Source organism: Hyalella azteca, unplaced genomic scaffold, assembly GCF_000764305.2.
Source record: "Hyalella azteca isolate HAZT.00-mixed unplaced genomic scaffold, Hazt_2.0.2 contig10017, whole genome shotgun sequence".
In the NCBI taxonomy this organism is placed as follows: domain Eukaryota; kingdom Metazoa; phylum Arthropoda; class Malacostraca; order Amphipoda; family Hyalellidae; genus Hyalella; species Hyalella azteca.
This window is the reverse complement of record NW_025940070.1, coordinates 273504-294051: the sequence shown is the minus strand read 5'-3', so window position 1 is coordinate 294051 and position 20548 is coordinate 273504. Positions and strand designations below refer to the sequence as shown.

The 20548-nt window shown below is 36.6% G+C and overlaps 1 protein-coding gene across 1 annotated transcript in view; it reads right to left on the bottom strand.

Annotated features, from left to right (window-relative positions):
• LOC108669039 overlaps nucleotides 1-20548 on the bottom strand; it is a 102241-nt gene that overhangs the window by 10587 nt on the left and 71106 nt on the right. Inside the window, exons 4-9 of the mRNA XM_018156323.2 lie at nucleotides 18167-18234; nucleotides 14958-15071; nucleotides 14419-14556; nucleotides 12708-12938; nucleotides 5082-5396; nucleotides 2101-2191 (exon numbers count right to left, since the gene is read on the bottom strand). Coding sequence (XP_018011812.1) covers nucleotides 2101-2191; nucleotides 5082-5396; nucleotides 12708-12938; nucleotides 14419-14556; nucleotides 14958-15071; nucleotides 18167-18234 — 957 coding nt within the window. The remainder of the gene's footprint in view (nucleotides 1-2100; nucleotides 2192-5081; nucleotides 5397-12707; nucleotides 12939-14418; nucleotides 14557-14957; nucleotides 15072-18166; nucleotides 18235-20548) is intronic.

The window sequence follows — 20548 nt, the reverse complement described above, 5'->3', positions numbered from 1 at the left end:
ATTGAAGCGATGGCAGAGAAGCACAATGGGGCTTTGTATGCAACCTGGCGGTTAACAAAAGCTTCCTAACACGCGCGCCGCAGCGATGTAGCCCCCGTCGTTGCGCAGCGGTCAAAATCATCATCCATACCCGGACAAAAATTTCAACCAGCGGAAACTGCACCACGGAAACTGTTGCGCTTACCGCTCGCCGCGGCAACTTCGTTGCTGCTGTAGACTTGATTATCCAAGACGCTGTGATAACTAATATAATCGATAAAAAAATCGATAATCCAAGACTGCTTCTAGTTTATGAACCTGTCCTGGGTTTAGTGGTAAATATGGGATAAATAAAAATCATAATGAAAACTATAATAATAAATGAACGATATATACAGGAGACCACAACACAAATAAACCGGGCATTTCCTTAGCTCATGTTCTACTATTGGATTAGAGATTCGGAGCCTTTTTCCTGTGGTGGATCAAGAAACAATGATAAATAAGAAAACGTTCATTTGCGAAGTTCTATCGGTGGTGAATCATAACTAATATAACAAATTTCACGAATCCTATTTGCATTTCCTAACAATGCAGTAGCTAAAAGTGACAATAAAGCAATGCAGTACATTTTGGTAACGGAGAGCAGCATTCGCGATAAATTTTACTATAACATTGAAAATCTATTTTAGCTTCTGTTTCTACATTTTAGTTAGATTTTAAGACGTTCCTTCGAATTTACATTAATCGTGTTTGCTTGAACCATTTCTCACTCAAACAAATAAATTCCAGAATTTTGTTATTAATGACGAACCTTAGTTTACTGGCAAATCATCACCCATCCAATTAAATCGTTTCACATATTTTAAATAAATCATGAATGAGTACATTCTGTTTATACATTTTACACAGCAAACCATCTGGGCAACGAAAAAACATTTTATCTGTACTAAGGAAAGTGATCACAATTTTTAGGACATACTTGGCAAGCGAGTTTGTTTGCTGAGCGACAAGAAATGAGCCCGCCCTAACCTGCTGCTCGTCCCTCTCCCTCTCTCTCACCCGTTCCTGCTCCCTCTCCTACCCGTTCCTGCTCCCTCTCCTACCCGTTCCTGCTCCTTCTCCTACCCGTTCCTGCTCCCTCTCCTACCCGTTCTTACTCCCTCTCCTCCCGTTCCTGCTCACTCTCCTACCCGTTCCTGCTCCCTCTCCTACCTGTCCTGCTCCCTTTCCTATCCGTCCCTCTCCATCCCCTACTCGACCCTGCCGCCTCTCCAACTTATCTCCTTATCCTCATCCCCTCCCAGTATCAGGGACTGTGTTCACCATGCAGAGATAACGTACGCGCTGTGTATAATGACAAATAATCTACTACTGTCAATGACACACAAGCCACTCAACAGATACTGCACTTACCTCGACACTTGTCACTAAAAAACTTTCAATCCTGGTCAGAAGTACGATTTGTATGTTCGATAACTACATGATGACTACAAAGCTGTTTTGATCGCGCTGGAAATATGTGGTTCAGTTTTGTTTAAAAATAGATCGTTTCAATGGAAGGCCGGCGACTTGAGTGTTGTGGCGACTTTATTGGCATTTACAGTAATGGAAACCACAGGTTCCAGCGTGATACCTCTGTTTGATGTCACGTCATTAAATTCAAACAAACAGCAGCTAAACTTGATCCGTTTTATTTAGTTGAAACTTTATCAGTGTGATTTTCGTCATCGTCAAGATCTGATTTTAGCAATGAGCATTAGTTTCAGCTTAGATTTATGTTTAGTTACATTATATAATTGAATGTAGATTTCACAAATAAACATGAAAACTAATATAATTTTAACAAGCTTTAACAGTTGAGCTACAGAGTGTACGACGTCGATGAGATGGTGCTCAAGAATTTTCAAAAATACAAACAATTCGAAATTAGGCATAAAAATTAATTATGTACATCGCTATTCATCACCATTTGAATCAATTTCCACAACAACACAGGAAGTTATATGTAAATAACAATATGATTAAGTATAACCACGGCGACACCAGAGCAGTTTGGCACAAGCAAACAACATTGGCAAGAAGAATGTATTATCAAGCATTAGCCATGCAGCCACTCACCAGCCCTTCGTGTAATGCGTGACAAGCATCACGTGATTCGGTGACTCGCGCAGCCGCTGCGAGCAAACAATGCGCGCTTCTGTGGCGACACCTGCGCGAGAAAATTGGAGAAACTTGACATTCCCCGTACGCTTGATTCTGAAACATTTTAATGTTACTCCAGTAAATAATGACGTTAAAGTAACTTCTTGTGTAAAGTCCTTAAAATGTAATATAAAAATTATTTATGTAAGAATTAAGTTAGTGACTGAGTCCTCGGCAATTAGTTCCAAGGATTTGATTCGTGGTAAAATCGCCAGCACTTCCACTTCATTCAGATAAATGTGGGTAGATAATTCGTTCAATGATAGGAAAGAGGTTTTGAATTAGAGCTTTTGAAGCAATCTTTAAATCTGTTAGGAGGCAAATTTAAAATACGATTTTAAAGGTGAAAAAGCAATTACTTATTATATAGTAAAATTAGGAAGGTTTGAATAATACGAGGCACACAAAAAATACAAGTCACTCAAAGACACAGTAGAAAAAATTTTTACAGAGTAGTAGAAATTTTTCAAGATCAAGGGCCAATCTTATTAGAATACAATTGGAACAAAATCCAGCCTAAGTAAAAATTTCCGATGATAGTCGGCCGACTTTACAAGTGAGTGGCATCAAAGTATTCAAGACATGTCTGAATAATGTCTAAGCTACAAAGCCAAGCTAACCAAAGCTCAGGTCCAAATCGACAATACCTTTCCTAACATTGCTCCTTGAAGTGCCCCCAGAGCGCCATCGCACACAGCCACGAGCTGTGGCATTACCCTGAGATAAATTTCCATTTGTTTGCTCAACTTTAATCCAAGACCGAATCCGCAAGCTGTCTATTAAGTGTAATCCTACGAGCGCAACACTCCACGAAGCCATTAAGAGGACTGCCACAGCTCCCTTTGGACCACAGCAATAAGGAGGCTTAACCCGGCTCATCCTGATCACCGCTGCAAGCCCGGCTCGAGCAATGGACCACAATCCCCCCAAAGATGCTCAACCTCCAATAACAACCATTCGAGACCAGCGTTACACTATTCTACAATGTTCACATCTACTTATATTGGACAGTTATGCGGACGATTGAACAGCATCGTGCACCGAGAATATTTGTATGAAAGCTGCACGTACCCTTCTCATTTTGCTAAACGGAGTTTAGCGGGTCATCATACATAACAACAAGAGTCATGAGATTTTCCGAGCAGATCAGTAAAGATTAATCCGCATCCAGAACTCTTTAATTATGCATTTGTTTCAAATGTATTGTATAAGTAACGTCATCTACCTTCCATAAAGTACACATTTGAATACTACGCACCGATATGCATCTTTAATCTGTAAATCTACTCTTACACTGATCGATGTCGTTTAGTTCATATAGCAAAAATTATAACCTTCTTGAAGATCAGTGGCTTAGAATCTCTTTAATGTCCAAAGGCAAATCACATACCATTAGACTTATTAAGTGTCAGTCGTAACAACCAGACACCCAATGTATGCGCAGTCCAGTGATTTCAGTCCCTATTAATCACAATTAAGAACTTAATTCAATATTACATTAGAGTGAAAAAAAAAAATAAAAAATTTTCAACTATTTAAATGTTTCCGCGTTGCCAATAAGTAATTTATAAAAGTTGAATTCCGTGCACTCCAATTAGTCTGTAAATCTGAATAAATCATGGAAAAGCCTATGACAACGAGCGATTTTTATTATTTAAGAACCAAGAGCACTGAAACGATCCAGCAAATCTAATTAGAACTTCTTGCTTAATTTGTAATAAAAAAGAGCAATAAAAGGCTTTTAACGGCTTGCATCACTGTTCAGATTCGCGTTCATAGCGCCATCACAGATTTACTGTCGCTTTGCCCAGAACTTCTTAAAGAAGACACGCGCAGCGGGTGACCTGCACTCGACAGCTTAGACCTTGGAAAACACGGACTCGATGCTTAAACTTAAAAACTTCCTGAAAATTGGAAAAATTCAAGAACTATTTTTCAAGTTTTCATAATATAAAAATTATTTTCATGATGTAATGAATATAATTGTTTATATAAACTTGCTATAAGAACAAAGAACCGAATGAAATATAAGTTCAATTATAATAATATAGCAGTTAATATATATATACATAGCTATTGGATATAATTGAAAATCGATGTCTGATGAAGTATAGAAGATACCGTAACCTAGCGCTTCAAAATGACTCAGACTTCATGCCGACTCCTATACTGGCATCCACTAGAAATTAGTCTCTTTATTAGAAACCTAAAGGTATCACATGAGTGACGGAATATTCGTGCACATTTGAATTGCTAAAGTGAGCTGTAGTTTTGGAGTGCCAGCAGCCTAACAGTTCGGCAGTTAGAAGGCTCGTGGCATTAGCAAGTGTATGGCAAGGGCAGCAGCAGCAGGGCAGTTTAAACGTACTTGGAACTATTACCGTTAAGGCTCGTTGTGGCTGCACTTCTGCGCGATTACGGGGGCCGAAAATGAGGACAGTTTAGGTAGGTCCCTGCTCTCTGCACTGAGACTATCACCAGCGAGTTCCTACCATGCAAGCTGACTCCATCGGAATTAACAAATGCGGTAAGAATGCTTTTCCCATTCTCTAAAAGGACGAAAATTATTTTAAAGCAATAGAGATAAACTTTGAAACATCCATTCTCAACAAAAACTGACGTATAACAAAATTTCTTTTCCTACGACTTGCATCAAATTTTGACATAACTGAAACCGAAATCAATTTTTTCTGTGAAAGTATCTCAATGGCCAGTAAAAGTTACAAACAGTTTTTAACTTAGAAATCAGGTTGTGCTCTGTAGCTGTGGAGTTACCATTACAGAAGTTATATATGATTCACTCCCTGCTATTTACACACTAAACTTGACAGATTCATAGCTCATTATTTACATTACTCATTTAATTCTATTCAATACTACTCTATTCCAAAACATACCAGGCTCGTCGAACTCTCCGTCGCTGCGGCCGTGATCCCGGCTCCAATATTTCCGCTTGCCGGCGCCATTCGCCTGCGCCTTGCCAGAATATCCTGCTTTGAACCGGCCGTCCTGCTGCCCTGAGGCGGCTCCCATGTCGATGACGTTGTCTTTGGCGGTGCTGGAGATGACGGCAGCGCTGGAGCTGTGCACGTGATGTAGGCGCAGCGTTGCGTTCGAGTGCGCAACTACGTATATCGCTCCCCGGTCCAGCGCGTGCCAGCGGCGATGGTGAGTCACCCAAGTGGGTAAGCGGCACCCGCTGTAACTGCCCGCTAGAAAACAAATTTTGCTTTGTATATGGACTAGTAAATGATTATTCTTCGCGTGAGCGAAATTTAAAAAAATCAGAATCCATTTTAAATTATTGAAATTATTCATTTCATTTAATATCCTAGAGAATAAATATTTTTATGTTTTTTGAACAAACAAAATGAACAAATAAGTGAACAAATAAGTGAACAAAGTGAATAAATAAGTTGTGCGAGGCAAATAGTAATGCAGATAGAGTCATCAGAGAACAATATTGTTGGTATCATTTGACGATCAGAAGATTTAATGCGTGCATTGATTGTAATAATCATTTATTTTAATAACTATTCCAATCAACATTATTCACTAACTATTCCATAATCATGATGATAATTAAGTTAACAAAATCAACTTTGCTTATAATAACTTGAATTTGAATATTTTATTATGTAATTCAAGGTTCTTCGATAATAGTTAAAACCCGTAAACAAACTAACGAGAAATGAACTGACTGTGGTTAAAGACTAATGTTGACGTTAAAATCATTCCCATAAATGTCTTAGATCTATAAATCCTCCTAATCCCCTTTCAAAAACAATGGTCCAGATAGCATCCAACCAAGAAAGCAATATCAGTGGGTCAGTGCACCGCCAGTTTTTATTTTCAGGTTGACCTGTTAAAGTGCACAGAAGCGCAAGGCATGGAGCCTAAAAGCGTGCCACGTACGTACGTACGCTCCGGAATTGAAGCAGGTTCCGCGAAACTATATTCGCAATAACTTTGCCCCGCCAAAACAAATCTTCAATAAGGGTTTATTGCTTTTCAAAACATGCATAAAGTCTGCGGTCTCTCTTATAATAAATGTGGAATTTTGTGAGATGGTTTATGATAGAACACTTACAATTTATATCTTGCGTGACATTTCGGCAGGTATTTACCAATAAATTGAACGAGAGAAGACTTATATGGATTATTCTTATAAATATTACTTAATGACTTTTGATTATACAACCTGTTGTATGAATTTACTATGCTCCACGCAGAAGATAATTTGATTTCAGCGACTGTTTTATTCTGCGCTTAAATTAATTACTTTGCTTCATGTCTAGTGAAGAACAAAATGAAATATTCTTACATTGTGAGTTGACATGTCATCTTTGCATTGCTGAAATCTAATGTAGATCCAAATAAACGAGCAGAGAAACTGTCAAAAAATTACCCCGCCTAACCTGAGCTTCAAACTATCTCGATACGTTTGAAGTAAATTAATTGCTTAAAATTCTTCGGGATTAAAGCTGATCAAATATGAACTTACCAGACTTCAGAGACCTTTAAATCCTGACCTGGCGTTAGAACTGAGCAGGATTGGTGAATTTGTACAAAGAAATGAGGATTTCTCTACAGCGGGCATAAGGTAGATTAACAGTCGGCAATTCAAGGGCCATTTCTGATCGAAATGGCCTTCATCTTTTGGAGCTGCGGCAAAATTCAATTACTTCTCTACAGCTCGGCACGCGCTCCCTATAGCTTCCTTCCTTCACTGAAGTAGGGCTCCCACCCTCCACAAAAAACAAGGTTCCACCATATAAAAGTTATTTGAACCGCGTTCTCATGCCAGCGTCTGAACCTGGACCATTATAGAGTAACGCCAAGTCTCGGTTTCACCTAATTCGAGAAGCGCGTACAAGCTTTTGCCTTTATTGTTTTGCCATTATTGTTCCAATATTTTTTTAATTATCTACAAATAATAATAACAACCGACAATTTCCACATATGAAAATATTATTTGTAATTCTAGCTATTTTCTATTTCGATGATCAGACCGTATTGATGGCGTTCATAATCTACCTGTGATATAAGTACTTGTATTATGAGTTTGCTTATATCGCAAGTCCACAAGGAATTTTAAAGCAAAGATAACGCCAAGTAAATTCACCACATCGATATTGAAAACGATCCGTAGTCCAGCTCCATCATCAGTTCGACAATCTACATTTGAACACAAAACATAATCTGTAACTCGTCTCTATTGGACAGGCTTCTATAGGCCAGACAAGCAGGCAGTCTTGGCCTTTGCTTATTATTCTTGGTGTACAACTGGTTATTGCTGTCCCCTCCCCTCATCGAAGATCTTGATGCGTACTCGAGCATTTTTATGCGTTCCGCAACGCATGCGCTCTGAACGTAATGGTGCTTCCAAGACGTTATAGCGCTTTGCTGTTAATGAAAGAGTTTCCGCGAGCACCGTTATGCTGCCGAAAAATCACTCGCTGTGCAGTATTGGGATATTGGTGCGATGTGATTTAGTATACTCACTCCTGACTACATCATGATCATAAATTATATGTTAATTGAGAATTTTATTTTACTACATATGCATGCAAACCAAAAATTCGAGCGTTACATGTAACTTTAGATACACAATAACCAATCAGTTATTTAATAAAAAAAATCTGAAAGAAGAGAAGTCACCGTAAAGGATCACGTTAAAGGCAGCAATAACTTATAAAATGCCCAATTTGAATCATATTTCAACATTGAATATCATTAATAAATCTGCTATCATAAACATTTAGAGCGTGGCAAACAATTCGCAGGAATGTTCGCGATCTTATGAACGATGCCTTACAACGATCCTGACGCGATGAATTACAACAATCTTGCAATAAATTTGGTTGCAAGTAGCCGTAGCAGAACTTGCTGCCAAATTTATCGAAGGCAGCAGTAATATCAACGGCAGCAGTAATATCAACGGCAGCAGTAATATAAGCAATAGCAGCAATAATATCAGCAATCACAGCAGTAATATCAACCATGTCCGCTGTAATATCATCAATAGCAGCAGTGATATCAGCCATGGCAGCAGTAATATGAGACATGTCAACAATAATATTATCAATGTCAGCAGTGACAGCAGCCATGGCAGCAGTAATATGAGACATGTCAACAATAATATTATCAATGTCAGCAGTGACAGCAGCCATGGCAGCAGTAATATGAGACATGTCAACAATAATATTATCAATGTCAGCAGTGACAGCAGCCATGGCAGCAGTAATATGAGACATGTCAACAATAATATTATCAATGTCAGCAGTGACAGCAGCCATGGCAGCAGTAATATGGGACATATCAACAGAAATATCAGCCACAAAGTAATTCATAGGTATCAGCAATAGTTACAGAAGTATATTTAAGCTACTGTAGCGTAATGGGCCCAGTGATAGTGAAAGCATCATCTGTTAGTGAAATAATTAGTGATGAATGTTATCACAGTTTTAGGTGATGTGAAATAAACTGCAGCCTCGAGATTTAAATTCCAGTAGCAGCCGCAATTACATCGGTCAGGCTTCCCCTATATGAATACAACGGAGAAGCATCACTAACAACAGAAGTATAAACACTTTCAGGAAAAAGAGTCTCACATCCGAAAGTAAAACTTTACAGTAGTTAAAGCAATCCTTATTACAGCGTAGCAACACAAATAACACTATATGCAGCATCAGTAATTAAAGTTTCAGCAGCAACACCAGCCTCTGCGTCAGTCAGGGTGAATAAGAGCCCTGGGCCGGCCCCTCATCTCTAGAGTCGCTCGTCCCTCTTGCTCAGCGAGTGACATGCGCGCGGCTCACGGCAGAAAATACGACCTCGGTCCCGTCACTCGCCCGCTCCAAAACACCATCAAAATTCTCCGTGCGAAGTATTCTGCGTGTACGAGTCGCACGCTTGGGCTGAGGCGGCCAACACTAGTGCAATGCTTAGGGGGATACTAACGAATCCTTTAAAAATAAGATGTTTTTGGATATTCTGCATAATGTATCAAAGAAAATTCATAGTGAAACAATTTAAAATTCAATGCAGTGAGACTGAACGTTTGGTTAACAGTGGTAAATAATGAAGTCGGGCTCGAAGTCAAAATGGCGCAAATCCAATTGAATTATGAATAAAATAGCTTTGAGAACTCATCGTGAGAAATTTAAAAGATTAAATTCAAGGCATGATAAACTATAATAAGGCGTCAACAAATTGTATGAATGAAAGTCTAATACAAGGTGAGCCAATCAACCCATTCGATAAATGCTGGATGAACTATATTGTGCGCCTTTGATATGCGCATCTAAGAAATATAAGACTTTCAAAATCGATTTATGAAGATACTAAAAAATTATGAGGAACATCAAAGGAAGCTCGTGGCTCGCCCAATGCAGTGCTCGACAGTGAAAGCCTTGCAGTAATTGTTCACACCTGAGCGCTATGCCTAGAAATGGTTCGTCGTGAAATTCTGATTGATTTTGCGTATTCAATGAGCAGTCGATTTTTGTCTGCCAAGGACTTCCGAACAATGGAGAAAGCGGAGTAGAATTGAGCATTGTGGTATTTTTGACAGGCGCTGCCTGTACAAGTCAAATTTGTAAATGAACATCAATTGTTAACAAAGCGCGAAGTTGGAATTTACGAACGCTAGTGTGCATTCTAACGACGTCAACGGGACTGGGTTTTAGTGATATATAAATGCGCTTTAAGCATACAATTTTGAGCTGTAATTTGATTATTTATCTAAATCATTTGAACCAATCTTATACACTTAGATGAATATTGGAGCTAACAAACAAGCTTTAAATTTAACACTGACATAAATTCTTAAAATGAGTTTAAATTATAATTAGACATTTTTTGTTAAATTATCTTGTCACAAAAATATGAGATAGAGATAGTAAATAGCCAGCAGCGTCGTGTCGTTGCCCGGACAACTACAACAACAACGGTAGAGTCCGTGCCTCGTGAAGCGTTTCAAGTCTGAAGCGTTCATAACAAAGTAAGCTTCTCATTAAATGTCACGATGCCTTGGAAGCCAATTAAACCCAACTATATAATTACTCTTGAAGCGAGAATAAACTGATCTTGTTCAGAGCCGGTGCAATGAGTAGCCATATTCTGTTTGGCTATTTACATATCAGCAATAATACATAACTAACTACAAATATCATACAATGTATGTTATGGTTTTATCGTAAGATTTCGACTTTTTACCTATTTCTCGCGATTTTTTTAAATCATTTAAATTTTCTATGTATTTATCTAGACCAGTATAGGCAAAAGACATTCTTAATTTTGTGATGTCCTTAGAATTAACATAATAGGCGATGAAAACAAATGAACGTTGTTAGACTAATTTCAATAATTTAATGGCTCTGTGACAGCTTCCCCGTGAAATTTAACTTTAGTTCCCACTAAGAAAAAGCGGCTGAAATTCTTGAACGAATTCCATGAATACCATCAACGCGAACTTAAGAAAAATATTTTCATTTATTGATGTACACAACCGAATGAGTATTTTTTCGTTAAAAATTTATGCTTTGAAGTTAACATTTACAAGAAAAAGAAATTTAGGAGTTAATTTTAATGAGGCAAGACATATCAGTATTCAGGCAAACAATAGATTTCTTTTTTAATTGATATATGCGAGAAAAGAGTTAAACTGATTTCAAATGTCCAAACTGAAGGCGTAAAAGTAATTATTTTAACATTAAGTTCTCAAATATACACCTCAAAATCATCTGGGCATCCTTTTCTCAGAAGAATAATTAATGCGAATTTATATGCTTGAGCGCATAATTTTCGCAATTGATTCATTTTTAACAGTATTTCAAGATTGTGTAATAGTTTCATGTCCCATGTCACTTAAAACTGAAAATAAATAATACACGTTAAAAAATTACATTTTAAAGACAACACTACTTTTCCAAGACAAGAATCCAGTGTCTTGGATGTTACACATGTACAATGAATTTCTAATTTTATTTTCAAATATTAAAAAATTAATATTCGAAATTTTTTAAGATATCAAAATTTCGTAAATTTTCAAAATTATTTCTTCTGCCAACTGATTCATATGCATTGTCTCTGACTTTATACAATTGTGCAAAATTTTAGATCGACTGGAAAGGTCAACAGGTCAAATTGTGTCATATATGAAATATAAGATTTGTAGCAGACGAAATTTTTTTTTTTAGAATGAAAAAAAATTAATTTTTAAAATTATTAATTCTGTCAATTGATTCATGCATTGTCTCCAACTATATGCAAGTGTGCCAAATTTTAGATCGATTGGACAGGTAGAAGTGTGTTAAATATCGATTATAAGATTTGTAGCAGACAGACAGACAAACAACAAGAAGTGAAGTTAAAGAGAAGTGTTGTAAAATTAAGTCAATGTTTTAAGTACTTGTACCTATTGTAAAACTCCAAAGTTACTGATTCTAAATCTAGTATCTCTAGAGAAAATTCTAGGTGAATTAACACTAGCCAGTAATCGATTATTGAATGAGCCACCGATAAATTTTAGTGGCTCAAAATTTTTGAACTACATTATCAAAATGTCCAACTGGTCACACGATAACTTGGAATCTTATAGCAAGGTGTTTTATTTTATCGTGTTTAACGCGACAACGTGGAATCTTATAGCTCAGTGTTTTACAGAACATTTTTGTGCCGGCCCAACCTTGGGCTGCTCTTTCCAGCCTCGTAAAGATCTGAAGCAATAGTTGTTTCAAATTAGCTACTTTAAAGTCAGGAGTTGGCGGCATTAAACTGCTTACTCAAATTGGACGAGCCGAGCGCCAGGCAACGTAAGCCAAGTGTTCAAAACACGAGCACTTCTCGCGATGAGCATTTGACTTGAATGAGTATTATAATATATTAAATTAGTGTTAAAATGGTAAGAGGTGAGCTCGTGCCAGCGTTAACTAATCGACAATAATTGAACTTGGTACGGAAGACCTGTAAAATATTTTCTCCTTGAAGGTTGTTAAAAAAATTTCAAAGGGAAGAAATGCATTTGAAAAAAGTCTCCACGCGATAGTTTAGACAGAATATAACGACAATCTTGGGCCAGAAAGATGAAATCTTTTCGTTTATTTGTGACTCAATTTTTAATACTGATAAATACAGAGCCTAAACAGTTCAAATATTAACGTGAAGTTGAGGCTCTCATGTACGAGAGAACCCGGCATTAAATTGAAATTAATGGTACTTACGGCTGAATTACGAATAAAAACTGACATCTCTATTTGTAATTATTTGCTTTTCACTAATGAGCTGGTAATCTCGTACTTTAAGATTTGTTAGGCAAATTAATTTTTTTACTTACCACCCAGAATTGAGGGAAATAAATATTTGACATTCAATCTATTTTCAATTCAATACATAATCAGCTACGATCACCGAATCGGAAAATATCTTAAAATTAGGCTGACACACAACTTCTATATATCTTTAAATATCCGTAAATCTTGTAAATATCTTTAAAATGTAATATTGTATTTTAACTTTACCTTTCTTGATCTGAAGTATGACTGCTCCATCGCTGGCTGATGGCACTCCATTGCAGGTAGCGTCCTCGCTCTGAGCCATCTTGTAGTCGTAGAGATCTTTTTCTCTGGAATGTTCCCACGCAAAACACCGATACTTGTCTTCATCTGTGAGCGCTTTACGCGAGTCGATTCTGCCAACAAAATACTTGGTCGTCCCTTCCTTCCACTCCCCAATGCATTCCAGCTTCACTTCTGTTGGAACAAATTAACTGTTATGTAAGGTGCCCTCGAAGTACGTTTGAACTAGATGCCACGAATATTGTTTCGTGGAATAATAATAATAAATTACAACAAATTATCGTTTTATAAGGTTCAGAAAACAATTTGCGAAATGAAATGACATTTTTAATGAAAATGTGCTCAGTTTGCCACGTCGGAATACTACCAAATGAAAGACTCCTTCTACTTAGTTTTTTTAAAGATTTTCGAAGCTGCAAAACTTGTATAAGGCACATATAATTTGGATCTAAGCACCTAATTATACAGTACCGAATATGCTTTTGCCCTCGTATCTTCCAACTTTACTGCAATTCTCGGGATTGCAAACATTTCATGGTAGACGATGAAGACCCTAACCGAAGAAGACATAAAAACTTGACTATATTAAAACTTTTCCCTGAAATTAATGGAATTTTAGTTAAGCCGCCTCCAATCGATGCGCTCGCAGTCTCGGGGTGCAAATCAAATACCATTAGCTGTGAACGCATGCAAAAGAGGAGAGTCATCCAGTAAGTAATGAAGCGGCTCCTCAAGGATGACATGAAAAGAAGGATTCGGGAGAGGCACAAATATGAGTCACTCTTCTCATAGAGCGGACCACGTCAATATTTCTTCATAAGGCAAGTTTGCATTTGCCTTCGGTGGCAAAGCAGGATTAACCAATGGAGGACCCTTATGTTCTATTTGTAAAGAGGGGAGAGTGCGCGTGCGGGTAAAGAAGTCGTGTCTTTGAAAAGCGCCAGTCGGGTTCCGTGAGAGCTCTTGCAGTGTTCTCGTCCGGCCATTTGCATTCCAGCACCGAACATTGATTTTCGGGTTTATATGAAATGTACACTAAGGTCATTCTGATGTATTATTCGCTATGGCATATTTAGGATTCTCGAATTATGATTTAAAATGGTGTAGAATTGATCTGATATCATCTTAATTAGTATTCAAGTGAGAAATATTCCTTTAAAGTTAATTCTTTATAAGCAAAACAATACATTGTAACGTACGTACGTACATCTCTCAGTTGCAAAGTCAATCTCGGAATGAAGAGTTTGCTAACCCAAGGATACTTTGACGCTTAATTTTGCTTACTAATTCGTGTATTAAACTACTTGATGGACCAAACTAATTCTGATGCCAGACATAAAATTTATTTGTCTAATAAAGGATATGCTTCTTTGGATTAGGACTTGCGTAAGCGTTTCTCTTCGGCTAAGATCACAATCACAATCGTAAAGACTAAGAAATTATTCAGAAGCAATCAAAAGCAGGAAACTCCAGGTGCAGAAATCTCTTTTAAAATAACTTGTCCATATAATAGCTCCTAATTGCGCAAACTCATAAACGAAATATTAGAATCTTAAAAATCGAAAAAAATAATGCATTACCAGAGAAAACAGGTGATAATAATGAACTCCTGGCTCTCCGTGCCCTTAACATTTATAGGGTCATGAGTGCATACCCTGGCTCTCGGTGCCCTTCATGTCAGGGCAGGCTTGGTAGCGCAGCAGGAGGCGTGAGTCTCGCGTACACGAGTCTATGTTGGACGCGGGTGTGGTGCACAGTCCTGACCCTACGTTGTAGCTGAATGTTAGAGGACCTGGGGGTGAAGACCACACAAAACTGGGTGACACATGTGATTCGAGTTAGTTGCTATGCAGCTTTGATATTGTAGCTTAATGTTAACTGACTAGGCGCCAGAGATGACATAGCAAGTATGAATACAAAAGTAACAAGATGAATTAAATAGAAGCTCAACTTTCAAAAGAGCAGCACGAGATTAGAACGTATTTGGAGATTCCGTCATTTAATTTAATGCTGCTCTGTCATTTAATTTAATGCTGCGTGCAATATATTTGGGTGGATTGATACTTCCTTAAATCATATTTTGATAAATGGCATATATAAGCTTCTTTTTAATATATCTTAAGAAATACTTTTGCTTATACAATAATGAAAAACACTTTTATAACTGCGAATGTATTCAGGGGCGCGGCGTACCTTTGAAGGGACATGGGGCGGCGGGGGCGTCCCGCCTGAACATGGAGTAGAGCGGAGCGTCGCCGTTGATAGACGAGCAGAGGTGGTCGAGGTCGCTGATGGGCTGGCAATAAGCTGCACGCAATGCACATGTTAGCAGTGCGGCTATAACGCTACAAAATTCCTATATCACGGTAATCGTATGATCATGCAGTCATATAGTATACTTCCACCATCATGGCAGATTTATTACCAAACGCAATGAAGGTAATGAAAAGTGTTAGCAAATAAATAGTATTTATCATCTCTATTCTTAAAATATGATCCATAATCACTTTATTGAAAAAACCGTTAATATTTGGATTTTAAATTATTATTTAGTTTTTCTTATAGTTTAGTTATATACCAAATTTTTTGCGTTTTCCAGTTTGTTTAAACACTAAATATATTTTGATTGATTTATGTAATGTCGAAAACCAAGTACTAGTTGCCTACACTTACAAAATTTCTGATTTTATTCAACTCATTGCAATTTGGATAGGTAATTTGTCAACTTCATCAGTTTTCTGCGGAAATCAGCCAGGCTGAAACATGAATAAAATGGCGTCTCAACTCACGGTTAAAATTACGTGTTGAAAAAGAAAATATAGAGTCCGATTTGACATTAATTGTTGAAACTAAACATTATGGTGGTGAGAATCTATAATAGTGTATGCCAATAATACTGGAATACAATATTCATGTACTAAAATGCGGTACATGAATATGAGTTGCAACACTTCAACACAAGCTTGTCAAAAATTGATGGCTTGCCGATCAAAATTATCCTTTAAAAATCATGGTTTGCTGTACACATAACTATACGTTATCCCAGCAATCGGAATTACCATAAAATCACATAAACCCACAAACCATTTTAATCAATAAATTAGTTTATAACAACAACAATAACAAATCATGTCAGTACAATGCCTCATCAATGATAACGCGAATATATAAAATTTTACTTAATTAATAATAGGGAGCCATACTGCTTCTCAGTCGAACACTTTTAAAGAAAGAAATACATTAGCTGTTAACAAAAATACCACAAGATGGCCTAATCAGGAAGAAAGCCCGAAATTATACTACATTCTGAAATAACATTTAGGGACCAAAAATTGCGTTCCACGGAGACACGTCAAATGATAATGCGTGATCTTAGCAGACACTGTTATCAGTGTGCATGTCTAATGTGGGAAGACCCACGTCCCTCTAATGGATCCTCACTAAAGAATGGCCTCGTAAATGTCACCTCGACATTATATCAATTAGATTATTGAGCCAATCTTGAGCGTCTTCCGCGGCTTGATAAGACGCCGCCATGACGCTGATACGCTCGCACTAACGGCTGGCAACGCCTTCACAAATTACGGCTAGGAATTTTGCTAGTGTCTCCTTGATTAACTTGGACGGAGAACGAAAAATACTGATTGTTCTGAAATTAGCAGGTATTTGTAAGATTTAATGATATATGGGTTGGTGTGTGTTAAGAAAGAATGGTGCTACATTAGGATTAATCTTGAATATGAATATTAACTAGATGCTATTAAACGTTATAAACGTACATGTCCGAGACATCAAATATATTATCGAAATCATAGTTATTCATAAAACTTCTAAAATTATTATCTTTCAATAAATGTATCCAAATACGTTAATAATATAATATGGTTGTTTGAATTTACGTGTTTTACGGTGTAGTGTTTTACGGTCGAATATTTTATGTGCAAGCATCAAAATCAATATTTTCATAAGCGTGCATTCAGTTGATAAGAAGAGAAATATAGTAACTTTCGAAGCAACAACGTTATGCAAGCAAAAATTAGTCCATTAATTAATGAAATATAATTTTTTTATGTAATAAAAGTGAAAAAAACACTTGTCTCCTAAATGCCATCTAAATTAAATAATTTTATTTGGAGATATACTTCGATAAGCTCTCGAGTTTCTTTCACCAAATTTGAAGTCAATATCGCAGCTAACAGTTCATATTTGCTGATAATGAATAAACATGGTAGCATATATAAATAATTTTAAAAACAAATACCAAAAGAGGTTGTTAATGAGCCAGCATCGACATATTGGCAGCTGGATGAACGGATACTGAAAAGCCGCAATTTAATTCATTTGTTCTTCCTTCGAAATGTTAAAGTTGGGATTACTAAACACTCGAAAATCTTCTATTTCAGAAACTTTTCTGTGCCTTTCTTTTTTTTATTTAGCCGGTTGTTTCATGATATATATGTTTAGATATATATATTATATATATTTTATTCAAGCTAAGTAGCTGAACTGTTAGAAAACGTGATCTCCTTCCGTGCTGAAAACGTAAATAATTTGGAGCAGCAAAAAAAAAAAAAAATAAAGCAAAAAAAAACATTCGGCTTAACGATATCCCAATAATTACTTTGTGAGCGAGTGCAATTGCAAGAACCTCGTAAATAATTTCGATTTTGTTTCAGTCAAAATCGCATGTCGAGTTTTGAATAATTAATTACATAACACTCGTAATTGAAGTGAACAATTTAAGTCTATTTTGTCGACTATTCAAGCCATTGCTTTCAGTGAATGAATCGTAAGTAAACGAATTACTATTTAGGAATTTTTTTGAGTAAAATTCACAATTTCCTAGCATTTTTACTAGAAATTAATTTAATGTCCAAAAATATTATTAAAATTTATATCATTATTCAGCATAATTTATTATTCAAATTTATCTAGGGACTATCTATTTAATCGATATTTACGTTTCGTGTACTTTCCTATTTTAATTGAAGCAAAACTAAAGCAATATTACTAGGGACTGAAATATCAGCAACAATATTCGAAGTACGTGGAATAGGTTAAACTAAACTAATCATATTCGAGTAGCACTCGGTTTATCAATGAGGGATCAAAAGCATAATGGCTGTATGAACTCACACATACAATTAATTGGATTCTGATTTGTGATAACATTCAACTCAAAGGACTGTTCCATCTGATCTGTAGGAAACCAACGCACATTGCTGAAATAACTCTGCCATATGAGTGTCAAGCGGCTCCACAATCAAGGAGTTACCCTAAAAACATGAAAAATCAAGTTTCGAAAATGAACACCTGACCAGTAGAAACATGCGTAAGGATTACAAATTTGTTAAGCTAGGTATCGCAGGCTAAAATTGAAATTCCATAATAACAATACTCACTTTCTTTATACATGAGAACGTTGGCGTGCTTCTCGCTTATGGCGAGGCATCTGAAGCAGTCGTTCTTCCTGCGTAAATAGAAACAAATTTCATATCATTCATGATAAAAGATCAAGCTTGAGATTAGGTCTAATTCTAAAATTGAATTAGAAGTTTTAGAAGATTAGATTGCTTTGAGGCATTGAGGTGGCCTCATGCTAATCTAAAAAAAATTTACTCGGCCAGAACGTTCTATTATTTAAACGTTCACTCACACATTATTTTACGGTAAAATTAATGCCAACGACTTTCTTAAAAAATATATGTAAGCCATATCTCTATAATAATAAATTTAAATCATCATATAATCCCAAAAAATATCGGAAGAAAAGTCAGGTCGAAATTATATTTTTCCCTGACTCGATGTTGTCGTGGGTGTATTCCAGTCTTTACGAACTCGACGAGCAGTTCGATGCTGTCACCAGACGCAGGCAGGCAAGCCTTCGTACAGGAACATACAGACCACAGCAAGATTTCAGGCTTCCCCAGTAACGACTCAGTAAGCCTTCGGAGAGCGCTCGAAGGGCTTCCATGTCGGCCCAGGGCTTTAACGCCACACCAAGAAAACTTTTTCCAGACGACAACATATACAACAGCTCGTCCACGACCACATATCAGGGGGGGAAATTTCGCTAAAATTGGAGGAAAAATCCCAGAGCAATGTTGAGTCGAAGAACCAGGAGAGCACGAAGCCAAATTTATCATGATTGGAAACTCGTATACTGGGCGCTAAAATTTCTACTCACAGTTTTTCCACTGAGTCGGATTGTTTGATAAGAAATGTCATCGGACATATTTTGCAGTTCTGCTGACATCTGCTTATTTCATATCATTCAAATGTTTTTCAATATTTACTTCAATATCTCTCGACTTGTATCACATCTTTCACAGTTTTATATCAAAATTTCAAAAAAGAAATGCCGACCTAAAATTTCAATGCAAACGTTGCGGAAACCACTGTAGCGTCCAGATGTAATTATTAATTGTGTAATAATAATCCAGATTAGAACCAAATGTAAAAAATAGATTTATCGCTAGCAACGTGAACGTCAGAACCGTGAACGCAGCATTTAGTTTACTTCGTTCCGACCTTCTGTGATTATGTACATTGCTCAACAACCTCTAATTAGAGTAAGTACTGCCAGGATTATGCTGTCATATACTTTCCTTATTTATAAACTGATTTCGATTAATTTGACTATTTGAATTGTTTATTTCGTGTATATGTATGGCATGTAACAGTATTGTATTCATACGGGGTTTTAATACAAGGAATCGAAAACGTAATGCCTGAAAGAGAAGCGTCTTCTTATACCTCCATCCTGGCTAGAATCGGCCACAAGCCTTCATACGCTTTACCACCCCCAACGTCATGATTAAAATTCAGAAAAAGAGCGTTCTCTACTGGTAGGAATAAATTATTGGTATCGTAGAGATTAAGCTTAATATACAAAAAAGTTAGTAAAGAAACGTTAATTAATAGCCGATCGATTAAAAATATCAAGCGGAAATTTTCCGCTTGAAATTTTTATCCGCTATAGATATTATTCAAACAAGTTTTCCGTCCGAAATTATTCAAGGATACTAAAATTTTGAATTTTGAATATCCAAAAATGAAGCTACAATTTACAAATCTATGTCAGACATATTATCACTTCAACTTTATATGTTGTTGATGATCAAATATACATCTTTTTAATTACCACCACCATTAATTATCATTTTGATTGGCCCTCGAAGAATATATTTTTTTGTAGACACAAATTGAAAAAATAATCGTGGACACCATTTTGTTTTTTAGCAAATTATTATCGTCAGAATCATCAAAATTCAAAGTGTTTAGACAATCGCGAAAACAAGTATTTAATTTAAAGCAAATGTTCAAGAAAAGAAGCTAGAAAAATTAATAATTATTCAATATTATTATTATGAGATAATGATGTTTTAATTACAAACATAGCAAATGCCAGATATAAACGGTGACAAATTCGTTCCGGGATAAGTAAGCGGAAGGCACAAAGAGCATTTACACGCTTACACTTCATCAACATTCGCTTACGTTGGTTCTACTCACGCACATAAACCTCCAGTCAACTTATCGCGAAGCCCTCATTGAATAAGTGAAGATTTTCTCATTAATTACAAATTAATGTGCAGAAAAAATGGCCTCGCCTGTGGCATTTCCTCTGATTAAAAAATTCACTCATGCCGTTTGATCGAACAGAAAATTAATAATTGAAATTAGAGAAGTGATTTAATGAGGCGCTGACTTAGCAGAGCAACAGACAAACGAGTTGCTTAAGGACACTTGCAGCGATTTGAATGGTGGTTACCGCAGTGTAA